Here is a 14,100-nt window from a genome sequence, read left to right on the forward strand (position 1 = left end):
ATATCGAACATGTTACTAGACATAATATACCCGCCCAAAGGAATGACCCTGGAGGCAGTCGTCTATCGCCATATGTTTGCTCGTCAGTAAACTACGGCGATCGAATCTGAAAAGGGCCGAATACGAACCACTTCAAGGAACATACATGTATATAGATACCATGTCACATATACACACTGACAATTAATGTTAATTATTAGGCTAAATTTAATTCGTAGGCTTAGATTAATGTTAGGTTAGACACTGTAAATATACCATAGAACACTCCTGAACTCCAGGAAAGAATTACTGTAGCAATTTAATTTAATATAAATTATCCTAATACCAAACACTACCATGAGTTGCACGCTCTACGAGCCTCATATTAAAATGGAATATAAGGACCCAATCGGTCGGGAATTCCAATAGAACCACAGCTGCCGCTCTTCAAGCGGCAGCAGTCGCAATGCGAGGCTCAGGCTCAGGGCCTGGCACATTCGAGCTCTGAACTCGCTGTTGTACTGATCTACCATGACCGGACGAGGCAAGGGAGGAAAGGGACTCGGCAAAGGAGGCGCCAAGCGTCACAGGAAGGTGCTCCGAGACAACATCCAGGGCATCACCAAGCCTGCCATCAGACGTCTCGCCCGCAGAGGTGGGGTCAAGCGTATCTCGGGCCTAATCTACGAGGAGACTCGTGGCGTGCTCAAGGTTTTCCTGGAGAACGTCATCCGGGATGCCGTAACATACACCGAGCACGCCAAGAGGAAGACCGTGACCGCCATGGACGTAGTGTACGCCCTCAAGAGACAGGGACGTACCCTTTACGGTTTCGGCGGTTAGATCTCTTCCGAGCGTGCTCCCGGCAGGGGGCATGCAGTGTTTAAAAAAAACGGCCCTTTTCAGGGCCACCACTTACCTCTCAAAAGAGCTTTGTGTCCCGTGTCCAGTACTCCTCTAGCATTGCTTGTGCAGCACTTCTTCCTAGGAGGTACTGTACTGTACTGTACTGTACAGTACACTTCTCCTCGAGCCCTGCAGAGAAGAAAATATGCCCTCAACGTTAGTAATGAAGTCTAGTCTGAAGTTTATTTTTAATGGACACTAGATATCTGTATCTGATCCTCTTTCTTTCTTTCTTTCTTTCTTTCTTTCTTTCTTTCTTTCTTTCTTTCATTCAGAAACTAATCACTTGGCTTCTTTCTAAATAAATAAATAAATAAATAAATAAATAAATAAATGCTAAAACGTGCCTATTCCTCTGGTTCATTCTACTCTGATAACCTACTCCAGTTTTGAAGGTTATACCGTAAACTGGTATGATATTAAAAGTACTTCTTATGCAACCTTCCTTCCTTCCTTCCTTCCTTCCTTCCTTCCTTCCTTCCTTCCTTCCTTCCTTCCTTCCTTCCTTCAATTAATGAACTGTGTAATATATCATTAAGTTGGCTAGGCTATTTTCTGTCCTAAACACTAAATTCCAGCATCTGTTGCTACTGAAGGGACACTAAACACAATTCTTCTCTTTGCTGTTGTTGTTCTTGGTTTCACTATTATTATTATTATTATTATTATTATTATTATTATTATTATTATTAGAGACCTGTATGTACTGTACTGTACTGTACTGCTCTTTCTCTTTTGACACCTCCTTTACTACTGAGCAATAAAGCCTGACAAGCAACTCTTTCCTTAACCAGCTGGTGGCCCTGAAAAGGGCCGTTTTTTAAATTTTTGCCTGGGAAACCAAGGCTAAGGCAATTAAGCCTTCTTCTCGGTCTTCTTGGGCAGGAGCACTGCCTGAATATTGGGCAGCACACCTCCCTGGGCAATGGTCACACCAGACAGGAGTTTGTTTAACTCCTCATCATTACGTATGGCCAACTGCAAGTGACGGGGGATGATCCTCGTCTTCTTGTTGTCACGGGCTGCATTGCCTGCCAACTCAAGAACTTCAGCAGCCAGGTACTCCATGACCGCAGCCAGGTACACGGGAGCACCAGCACCCACTCGCTCTGCATAGTTTCCCTTGCGGAGGAGACGGTGGATACGCCCGACAGGAAACTGCAGGCCTGCACGGCTGGAACGGCTTTTGGACTTGCCCTTAACTTTTCCTCCCTTGCCTCGTCCTGACATGATGCTCTGCTAGTCTGCTTCGCACCAAATGGTATTTTGCAGCCTTGTGACCACCAGTTTTGTACTCTGGCAGGTTACGCGAGGCAGCGAGCCAGCCAATGAGGCTGCAGCTAGTTCGCCCCCATTGGCTAGTACGACACAGGCGTTTTCTTTCAAATACACGCTGAAACCGGGTGCCCCCAGCCATTCGTTTGGATTCTCAGTAGCTACACGAGACAACCATGCCTCCTAAGACTAGCGGAAAGGCCGCCAAGAAAGCCGGCAAGGCCCAGAAGAACATCTCCAAGGGAGATAAGAAGAAGAAGCGCAAGAGGAAGGAGAGCTACGCCATCTACATCTACAAAGTACTTAAACAGGTACACCCTGATACTGGCATCTCCAGCAAGGCGATGAGCATCATGAACAGCTTCGTCAACGACATCTTCGAGCGTATCGCCGCGGAGGCTTCCCGTCTGGCCCACTACAACAAGCGCTCCACCATCACTAGTCGGGAGATCCAGACTGCCGTCCGTCTCTTGCTGCCCGGAGAGCTGGCCAAGCACGCCGTCAGCGAGGGCACCAAGGCAGTCACCAAATACACCAGCTCCAAGTAAGGAGCTACAGGGAATAACCACCCTTCTTAAGAAACGGCCCTTTTCAGGGCCACCACACCTTTAAAAAAAAGAGCAGTTGTGTTAGCCTCTTACCCTTAAGCAAACCAAAGGCAAGTTAAAAGGGGGACATCACATCAAAGTGGTTAGCATTGTTACTTTAAGGTCAAAAGAAATTAGAAAACCTCATAATAATAATAATAATAATAATAATAATAATAATAATAATAATAATAATAATAATAATAATAATCGTCGTCGTTAACACCATCATAGCCGGACGGATTATTCAGTCCTTTTGCCGCTTGAAACGACAATCGCACCGCCGTCAAGAACAACAACAACTACTACTACTACTACTACTACTACTACTACCACTACCACGGGGCCCTGGGTCTTTCTTTCTTTTCTTTCTTGAGGAGATTGGTTGGGATTGAATGTAGGCCCTGGGTCGAGTTGGGGTTAGGTTACGACGAAGTGAGGTTAAAACTACTCGGGTTAGGTTCCGCCGCGCCCCGCCGCGCGCGCTCAGTACCGCCCTCGTACGCTCCTCCATCGCGATCTCCGAGCAAAGTCTCGTCTCGACAACGCGCCCGCCCACCTCCAAAGAATAAATAACCGTTGCCTTCTGTACACATGCATCAATGAAGACTTCCTTTCTCGCCAACGGCCATACCATGTTGAATACACCGGTTCTCGTCCGATCACCGCAGTTAAGCAACATTGGGCGTGGTCAGTACTTGGATGGGTGACCGCTTGGGAACACCACGTGCCGTTGGCTCAATTCCCTTTTTACCTACTATTCTGATCTCTAAATAACCCTTTATCATCAACTTTAGCCTTACGGCTGCACAAATGTCGAAATTGATCGATTTTTGTTACATGTGAAACTAACCAGATGTTCTTAACTTTCCAACATGATTCAAGTTTATTGTAGATACTTAACTTCCTCCGAGGTGCCCGCCTAACCTGACCTGATGATGATGATGATGATGATGATGATGATGATGATGATGATGATGATGATGATGCGAGAGAGAGAGAGAGAGAGAGAGAGAGAGAGAGAGAGAGAGAGAGAGAGAGAGTGTGTGTGTGTGTGTGTGTGTGTGTGTGTGTGTGTGTGTGCTGTTATTTTTCTTTTAGGTTAGTGCAGCATAGTGTGCCCTGTCTGTAGGCGGCCCCTCACGGATTCTTAACTCTTCATTCTACTACGTCCTATTTCGCGTAAGATTACAGGTAAGAAGGGTAATCAGTGCCAGGGCGGAACGTGGGTTCGAATCTCCCTGCCCGCCAAGAAAATCGCGAGGAAGATGGTTTCCAAACAACGTCATCGACACTGTCGTGATAACAATGAAAGCCGTGTCCTAGCAACCGCACGCCGCATGTAGCAGCCCTTCAAAGAGGCGAAAAATGATTTCATTTTATGTTCTTTCAGGTAAGATAAGATACTATCGCTGACCCGTTGATATAACGACGACGTTCGGTAATAAGTTGCAAGTCTGTTGTGCGCTATTTTCTGCAGGTAACTGGGCGTCTCTCATAAGCTTGCTTACGAACGATGATGTACTAGTGCAGGAGAGTGACCCTTGTGCGCGTGTTCCGACAAATCGTAGCATTGACTCCCAGGACTTTGCATTTCTACCTAAGATGAGACGGTTTCCTAATAAGACTGAGAAAGTAACGTTTTCAACGACAAGTGTTAGTTGAAAGTGTCGTGACGTTTTAGGTTAGGTGACGTGAGGAAAGTGCTCGATTTCAGTAGCCTGCACGTCGGCTGACCGACCTTTCGGCAAGTGATGAATTCCATAGAACTAACCTCAACTCCCCATATCATTACCGTTACCGTCCTGGATTTAAATAGGCCATTCTGAGCTCAACTTGGCGAGTTCGATTCCGGTTCACTCCCTTGGTATTTGAATGGCCAAATACGTCGGCCTCATGCCTGTAGATTTACGGGCACGTAAAATAGAAGAACTCCTGCGGGACAAAATTTCGCCTCAGCGGCGTCTCCGGAAACGGTAAATAGTAGTTAGTGGGGCGTAAAGTAAATAACATTTTTCACTACCTACCACTACTACTTCCTGTTAGGCCGGTAGGGATTTTTCGTACTTCGGCAATAATACGTCCATTTGCCCAGCACCTGAACACTGCGTACCTGTACGTCCTACTTTTTCCTCCTTACCTTAGTACTACCGGTTAGAATTCAAAGAATAGGGAGGTTAGGTATCCTGCGTCTAACACGGTCGCCCTTTCACTGCTACCCGGGTCCTATATCCTCTTTTCTGCTGAAGACAAACACCTCAACTTCTCTTCTTAATGTTAATAACTACAATCATCATCTTCATTACCTGATTGCTTTCACGAGTTCGCAGGAATTGATAGGCCTAGAATGGAGACCCTGTACTAAGACATGATTGCAGCGAACCGAGAAAAGGGGCATAAACTGATCGTGGATCTGCTAACTTCAAGCTAAATTACGCACACTTTTATCATCACCAGTCTTGAAAACTGGGAAGGAGGCCTGCATCTTCTCATTACAGGGTAGATGCTAGATATTTCGGGTGCAATATACTGCAGGTTAGGCTTGGATCACCTAAACTAATTAAGAAAAAATAAAAATCTTGAGGTACCGTACCGGTACTGGTCTGGTCTAGTCATACGAAGAGTAACCCTAGCGCAGCTGGCCTAAAAATCATCAGGTCCCTTTACGCATATCCTCCCATGAATGTAAATGACTCGGTATCCCTCATTACGGTACTTCAATTGATATTTGAGGGAAGAGGACTCTTAAACCTCCTGTTTTCTTCACAGGGTATTCTTTTACAGCACAAACTTGAGTAATAGTAGTAGTAGTAGTAGTAGTAGTAGTAGTAGTAGTAGTAGAAGAAGAAGAAGAAGAAGGAAGGAAGGAAGGAAGGAAGGAAGGAAGGAAGGAAGGAAGGAAGGAAGGAAGGAAGGAAGGAAGGAAGGAAGGTTGTAGTCAGGAAGGGCATCCAGCCGTATAATCACACCGAATCCACATGGCGAGAGAAGTTGTGTTAACCGTGCATCTACCCTCTGTTAGATCCTTCCTTCCTTCCTTCCTTCCTTCCTTCCTTCCTTCCTGATTTCCATCTGCAAGTAAGAATTGAACGTCCAACGTGTTAACCCAACACGTATTCCTGCAATTCCCGGCGTCGTTCGGACCAGGAGAAAGAAAGAAAGAAAGAAAGAAAGAAAGAAAGAAAGAAAGAAAGAAAGAAAGAAAGAAAGAGAGAGAAGAAAAAGTTCCTTACACGTCGAAAGGGACATAGCATTCTCGCGGTTTCGCACTTTACTGACCTTATTCTTTTTTGAGGTTAGGTATGCCGCTGTACTTGTAAGTCAAAGAAGTAATTGCGTAGCCTTTTTGTAATTACATTCGACGTAACCTCAAACTTTAATACTATTATTTGATGTCAGTTCACGCGATCGTCTTCGTTCTATGCTGCTAATAGTGTGATCGATTCTCGGCGCAGCCAGTAGGTTATTTTAAGGAGGCATACTCTCACTTAATGGCAGCTTTGAAACCAAAGGTCGGTTACGAAAGTTAGGTAAAAGTCGTCGTCGTCGACATAGTAGTAGCGGTAGTTGTTTTTTTTTTAATAGCCTTAGCCTACTGTTGTTGTTTGTTGTTTGAGTCACCAGTCCGTAGACTGGTTTGATGCAGCCCTCCACGCCACCCTATCCTGTGCCAACCTTTTCGTTTCTATGTAACTATTGCATCCTACATGTGCTTGTCATGTCCGTACCTTGGTCTACCCCTACAGTTCTTACCGCCTACACATCGTTCTAAAACCAACTGAATAAGTCCTGGGTGTCTTAAGATGGGTCCTATCATTGTATCTCTTGTTCTCATCCAATTTTTTCTGAAGTTGTTCTCTGTAGGCAGCTCCCTCGGAAGCTTCTGTCTACCTCAAGCTGTCCAACTTGAGGGAGGACGCGATCGGCTGTAATATTGGAACAATTAGTAATACCGCCTGGTGTAGATATACTATATATGGGCTTCTTTTCGATTGTGAATAGGCCTAGAGATATTCGGTCCTGGCTTTGTTGCCCGGGGTAGGCGGGACGTTTCTACCAGGCTGTGCTTCCCTCCTACAGGTCAGGGACAAAGTCTTTCGTGAGACTTAACCGGCTGTCTTCCGGTCTGGGCCTTTAGGTACGCCCTGAAATACACCTAGACGTTCTAGGATTCCTCTTTAACTAGGCTTCTCTTCTCTTCCCTTACAAGGGCCTTAAAACAGCAGGAAGTGAGAGAGGGTACCTGACCGTGAGGCAAGTGCCTATGGCCCTAAATACTGCGACTAAAATGAACTTAAAGAGCTAGCAAGAGACCTGGAATCTGACAAGTCGTGGAAACTAGTCCCTAATTTATATGTTTCCTTCTTTATGCCCTTTTATGCAATGCTATTAGAGGCAGATTACGGTGGGTCTCCTTGCTACTGCAGAAATCCACCTGAAGGCCGAACGTCCCTTGCTCTCATTCGAAAGTGGCTAGAGTCCACGAACAGTTCTCTGCCTTGGCAGCTAGAGGAAGGATGGGACTTCCTTCAGGTAAGCGGTGGTCGCTCCCGGGGGCGTCGCGACGACGGCGGCTGCCCCTAAATGTCGGCATGGAGAGGGAGCTGAGGAAATGCTGTCCATGGAACACACCTGCGCCAGGACGCCCTGAACAAGGCGGGCAGCACTTCTTTCATTTGAGGAGCAGCATTAATCCTTTGGCTATCCCTTCCTACCTTGAACTGAACCTTCCGCCGCCCCCACGGGACGCAGGGTGCACGAGAAAGGAGCTAGGAAGCACGTCCCCAACTTATCGCCGCGCAGCCCACCCGACAGCTAGCCACTGCTGTTTCCTGCGCGGTCCGAGTAGCCTGATACACTCCGCCATTCGGGAAAATTTAACACATTCGCACCGTGACCATGGCTGACACTGCAACAGCATCGGCAGCATCCGCACCCGCCTCGGCTCCGGCCCAGGCGTCGCCCAAGAAGAACAAGGCTTCCGCATCCAAGAAACCTCGCACCAAGCCTGCACATCCGAAAACCTCCGAGATGGTGGGCAGTGCCATCAAGAGCCTCAAGGAGCGAGGTGGATCTTCTCTCCAAGCTATCAAGAAGTACATCTCTGCCAACTACAAGGTGGACTCTGAGAAGCTGGCCCCATTCATCAAGAAGTACCTGAAATCTGCTGTGGCTTCCGGAGAGCTGGTCCAGACCAAGGGGAAGGGAGCTTCAGGTTCCTTCAAACTCGCCTCAGCTGCCAAGCCGGAGAAAGCCAGCGCAGCCCCTGTCAAGCGGTCCGCCGCCCCCAAGGAGAAGCGCATCCCCAAGGCGAAGAAGGCTGGGGGAGCCAAGGCTGCAGCCAAGAAAGCCATTTCCAAAAAGCCTGCTGAGAAGAAGAAGGCAGCTCCTGCTCCCAAACCAAAGCAGAAGGCTCCTTCCAAGGCTAAGAAGGCCGCCAAGGTGCCCACTAAGAAACCTAAGGCACCTAAGCCTAAAAAGGCCGCTAAGCCCAAGGCCTCGCCTAAAAAGGCACCTGCAAAAAGGAAGTGAGAACCCTCGAGGTTCTTACACTACCCGTGCACCTCTTGCTCTCACGAGAGCGGAGGTTGCAAAAACGGCCCTTATCAGGGCCATCACCTTCTTTCTAAAAGAGCCTATGAAGTCTTTGAATGTGAACCCTGGCCTCTCTCCTACCTCTGTCTCATAAAGAGGCAAGTGTGCACAAGTGCCCCACTACTCTCTTATTATTATTATTATTATTATTATTATTATTATTATTATTATTATTATTATTATTATTATTATTATTATTTAGTATTTTCTTTACTGTTATTGCACTTGGAGTTTTCCTTAATCCCCTTGGCACAACAACCACCATCAAGATTTATATACTTTGTTATTATTATTATTATTATTATTATTATCAACATCGCCTTTATTATTCAGTATTTTCTTTACTATGATTGCTCTAGGACTCTTCGCATCGTCCTGTGGAATAAAAAATAAAATAAAAAAACCCACCGCCATCCAGATGTATATACTTTGTCGTTGTTGTTATTATTATTATTATTATTATTATTATTATTAAGTTTTGTGTCTACTGCGCTTGCACTTGGAAGGTTCACATCATCCCCTGGAAACAACAACAACCACCACCACCACCATCATCATCATCAAGATTTATATTATTATTATTTATTTCCTTTTAAAGAATATTTTAATTCACTGCCCGTGCTAGCTCAGAGACTACGACTGCTCTTTCTGGGATATTTTGGTGGCCCTGAAAAGGGCCGTTTGGTGAAAGGTCCAGCGTTAAGCTAGCTCTGGACTTAGGCACGCTCCCCTCGGATGCGGCGGGCGAGCTGGATGTCCTTTGGCATGATGGTGACACGCTTGGCATGGATGGCACACAAGTTGGTGTCTTCGAAAAGACCCACCAGGTAGGCTTCGCTGGCCTCCTGCAAGGCCATGACGGCCGAGCTCTGGAAGCGCAGGTCGGTCTTGAAGTCCTGAGCTATTTCTCTCACGAGCCGCTGGAAAGGCAGCTTGCGGATGAGCAGCTCGGTGCTCTTCTGGTAGCGCCTGATCTCACGGAGGGCCACGGTACCGGGCCTGTACCGATGAGGCTTCTTCACTCCACCCGTGGCAGGCGCGCTCTTACGGGCAGCCTTGGTTGCCAGCTGCTTGCGGGGGGCCTTGCCTCCGGTGGATTTACGTGCAGTCTGCTTCGTCCGGGCCATGACGTACGGTACTCACTGTCGACACGCTGCAGGGAGAATAACAGGAGCTCGCTCCCGCTCGCCTTGTTTTATTCCTTCGCTTCCCCCTCCCTGTGCTGCTGCAGCGCTGCCATTCGCTAGCCAGTTGCCGACGTCACCGGGGCCAGGCTCGTTCAACAAAAGCACAGGCAAAAGCGGGGCCTGGCACACCATCAGATTCAGCCTGGGAACCTCGCTTCGAGCACTTGGCCTCTCCTCGCCGAAGAAAAGAAGCAGCGGAAAGCGTTGTGCTACGGGGCGCAGTGTCACACCCTTCTGCTTTGAGCAATTTGTCCGGGGCCGTGCTTGCACTCAACTGTAATACGGTCCCACCCGTGAGCAATTTGTCTGTGTGGAACACTGTGCCACGTGCCCGCGACCGCCACTGTAGTGACGTGGGACCCTACGTCTGTGCTTGTCACGGGCTGCCAGCTCGCCCAGTCTACCCACCGGCTGCCCTTCTCATCCAACCGGACCGTCTCTGCTGCTGCTCTGCTGTCCCCGTACTGAGACTGGTAGTGTAGGAGAGCAAGTTTAGCGTCTCAGTGCGGGTGTTAGGCCTAGTCGCAGGTCCCCCCTTTTAGTCGCCCCGGCGGCCAACATAAACAACTGAACGTGAACTTGGTGCACCACTGTTCGTGTCTTGTCCGTGGCACCAACCACTTTAAAAACTCGCCCTGACACGACGGTGACAACAAGTCCACGTACCCCGTCCACCCTCGGGTGTTTGACTACCCCCCCCCCCGTGCTCACCGCCCTTCACCCATTATTGACTGCATTACTGTGACAAGTACATCCCCTGCTGGCTGCGCCACTCTTCTAACCAGTCCCGGCCCCCTGCCTCGGCAGGTGGCCACCCCCCCCCCCGGCCTAATTAAGTTACTCCCCCCCCCCCTCCCCTTTTTCTCTCACTATGGTCCGATCTGGTTCTAAAACCATCCCACCGGTACCCCCCCCGGCCCAGATACCTGCTGGCGAACCTCCGCTCCCCAACAATCTCTCTCCCATGCCTAAAAGAGCCACGAGAGCCACGACACGTTCTGCCGACCCTAAAAGGGGCACCAACAATCCCACCGACGCTCACCAGCCGTCCACCCTCCCTCCCTCGGCAGTCATGACTACTGATAGCCCCTTATCGCCCTCACCTGACTCTCCAGTCCTCCCTTCAACCACCAGTGAGGACGATTCGGCTACTGCCACTACTCAAGATGAGCCTGAGTGCTCTCCCCGCTCCACCCCTGATCACTCACACTGCTCAGGCTCTTCAGGCCCTGGCACTACGGACTCCGACGAAGAGGGCTATGAGTCCCCTAGTGGAAGGCAACAGAAAAAGAGGCCTCGCCGCCTCTCCACTCAGCCTAGGCCGTTGGTCCTCAATAACTCCTACGAGATTTTCAATATAATCCCCCTGGACAGCAATGACCCGGCGAACGCCGCCCATCGCGGTATCGTCGCGTCTCGCAACGGCCCGACGGAAGCCGCCCTAAACGGCACCGCCGCGCCTCACTCTACCCAGCTAAGCCCTGCCCCGTCAGACGCTGCTCACTCCAGCACTGCCGCGGCAGGCGCCTCCCAGTCTGGCCTGGTTCCGGCAAGCGCTGACCGCACCAGCTTTGTCGCTACCGGTGCCACCCCCAATACTGATGAAGCCCCCAACAACCAGGCTGCAACTAATAATGCCTCCGCTAGGACTCCTAAAATCAGGATTCCTCCTATCTATATCCGTGAGGAAAAAGGCAAGCAACTAAACATTGCTTCTCTCAGACGCTCACTCTCCGAAAATCAAATTTCATACAAGATGAAAGTCCTCTTCGACGGGGTTCGTATCCAAACTCAGACAGTCCAAGATTACACGACCCTGAAGAACCTGGCTGCTGCTCGCATGGGCCAATTCCATACCCGGCCCCTCTTGGAACGGCGATACCGAAAAGCAGTGATTCGCGGCCTGCACGTCACTGAAGACCCCCAGGCAATTAAAGACGCACTCACTGCTCTAGGGTTCGAGGTAGCCACCGTCTCTCAACTCACCTCCACCCGCACCCGCAAAAAGCTTCCTATGTTCCTCGCCACATACTACGGTGGCGCCACCGAGGACAATAATATTTTCGACATTAAATTCCTACTTGACACAGTTGTCAGAATTGAGCGATACAATAGCCCTGATGGCCCAGTTCAATGCTATCGCTGCCAACGCTTCGGGCACACCTCAGGTGGTTGCCACTGCACATCCAAATGTGTCGTATGTGGCGAGGCACATAGTTCCCAAGATTGCCCACGCAAAGGTGACGCAACCCAAAAACCCCGTTGTGCCAACTGCAACGAGCACCATACTGCTAGCTATCGAGGTTGCCCTGTATACCTCAGGATTCTTGCGCAACAGCAAAACCGCCTTCCTTCCACTAAGAAAGGCGCATCTGGACCCACCCCCATCACTAAACCCGCCAGGCTTCGCAATAACGTCACCTTTGCTAACGCGGCTAACTCTTCAGGTTCCACTGCTCCTCAACCAGAAACCCCCTCCAACCCCCCCCCGCCTGCTCTCTCTCAAGAGAACTTTCCTGACCTGCCCCCAATCGCCCCCCCCCCTTCTCATCAAACGTCTTCGCCCCTCCCCACCTCCTCTCACATGTCCGATATCATGGAAATCTTCAAGTTATTTAAAGATCCCTCTTTTCGTGGCATTCTTTCCCTCATCAAAACAACTCTTCAGAAGCTCAAAACAGCCTCCTCTCCTGCCGACAAACTTGAAATCATCATGTCTGCCGTTCTTTCTTTTTGTGAATAATGGCCCCTACCAACCGACAAGCGTGCCCCAAACAGTTGAGAGTCCTCTTCTGGAACGCCGAAGGAATCTGCAGGGACATCACCGAGCTTTCGGAATATCTAGTAGACGAGAGCATTGACGTCGCCCTGATCTGCGAAACCTGGCTGAAACCTGGATTGTCGGCCCGTATTAGCAACTATACTCTCTACAGAGATGACAGGCCCAACCGTATTCGTGGTGGTACCAGTATTTACGTGAGGCATAACCTCACCCATCACCGTATCCCCACCCCTAATAATCTCACTGGTCTCGAGGCTACGACAATCCAGGTTCTCACCCGGAGAGGACCTCTCAACTTATCTGCGTGCTATATTTCACCAAATTCCGTTTTTGACCCGCAAGACCTGGACCGTATCATTGACGTGGTGGTCCCGACTGTCCTGGCCGGGGATTTCAATGCTAAGAATCCACGCTGGAACAGCCGGATCACTACTGCCAGGGGCAAACAACTTGCCCGTTACTGCGACCGGAACCATCTTGTGACCCACGGCCCTGATCGGCCGACCCACTTCCCCCACAACCCCAATCACCGACCCGACACCCTGGATTTTGCCATTTCCCACAAAGTACACCAATATCTAAATCTCACCACCCTTGACCTTTTTGACTCAGATCACCAACCTGTTCTAATGACCCTAGACTCTTCTCCTAACTACACCCCTATTCACATCCCTATTTATAACCGTAAAATCAACTGGTCCACCTTCCGCGATGAACTCTCCACCACCCTTAATGGCAACCCCAGTGTGTTGGGTCCGGACGATATTGACAGTCTGGCCCTTCATATCTCTACTTCCATCATTAATGCTGCCCAGGTTGCTGCAGAGGGGCCCAGCGTGGTGCAAACCAAGAAGGACACGCTCCCCTCAGCAATCCTGACACAGATCAAAATTAAAAATAGAATTCGAAGGCTGTGGCGGCTGACCAGGGACCCGTATCTTAAGTCCCAATGGAACCGGTCAAAGAGAAATTTACAAACCCTGATAACCAACCACAGAAGGGATGCATGGCGGTCCAGGCTTGCCGGCCTCAGTGTGGAAGACAACTCATTATACAAACTAGCACGCAGATTTACTAACAATAGGACTGGCATACCCACCCTCCATGGTAGGAATGGAATGGCCTACACTGACAAAGACAAGGCTGACGCATTGGCTGACACGTTTGAAAGTACGTGCACTCCCAATGTTGAACCCTGTGACGAAGACTTCATCGAGTTAGTTGAGAATGAAAACGAACTACACGCCACTGACGTAACTGCCCTCCCTCCCGACTTCAAATTTGTTACGCCGTCCGAACTGTTCCTCGCCATAAAACGTCTTAAGAACAGGAAATCTCCTGGCCTAGATAACGTGTCCGCGTCTTTCCTCAAGAACCTACCTAGAAAGGCGCTGACATGCTTGACAAAGCTTTTTAACGCGATCTTCCGGTATGGTCACTTCCCGGCCTGCTGGAAGATCGCAAAAGTAATTATGATCCCCAAACCCAACAAGGACAAAACCTTTCCACAGAACTACAGACCCATCTCCCTCCTCAGTATAATTTCAAAATTATTCGAAACCCTGTTCTTAAGCAGACTGAACACTTTTATTGACGACAAAAACCTTATGAACGAGGAGCAGTTCGGCTTCCGGCGAGGCCATTCCACTGTCCACCAACTTACTCGGTTAACGGAGGAAATCACTAAGAACTTCAACCATCGTCGACATACTGGTGTCTGTTTCTTAGACATTTCCCGGGCGTTTGATAAGGTCTGGCATGACGGTCTTATTTATAAACTAAGGACTTT

General features: G+C 49.1%; 1 protein-coding gene and 1 non-coding gene across 2 annotated transcripts; both read left to right on the forward strand.

Moving 5' to 3' along the window:
* Positions 1 to 510: 510 nt before the first annotated feature.
* On the forward strand, positions 511 to 2,696 carry LOC137501308 (histone H2B-like; the record flags this gene model as incomplete). Its single annotated transcript, XM_068228310.1, has 2 exons — positions 511 to 573; positions 2,370 to 2,696. Coding segments are annotated over exons 1-2 (390 nt in total), but the record flags the coding sequence as incomplete, so codon positions are not given.
* A 671-nt stretch (positions 2,697 to 3,367) lies between these two features.
* LOC137501336 (5S ribosomal RNA) lies at positions 3,368 to 3,486 on the forward strand. The gene has a single exon (XR_011018486.1). It is a non-coding gene; the product is annotated as a 5S ribosomal RNA (ribosomal RNA).
* Positions 3,487 to 14,100: the final 10,614 nt, after the last annotated feature.

Source organism: Anabrus simplex, chromosome 6 (assembly GCF_040414725.1).
Source record: "Anabrus simplex isolate iqAnaSimp1 chromosome 6, ASM4041472v1, whole genome shotgun sequence".
Classification (NCBI taxonomy): Eukaryota; Metazoa; Arthropoda; class Insecta; order Orthoptera; family Tettigoniidae; genus Anabrus; species Anabrus simplex.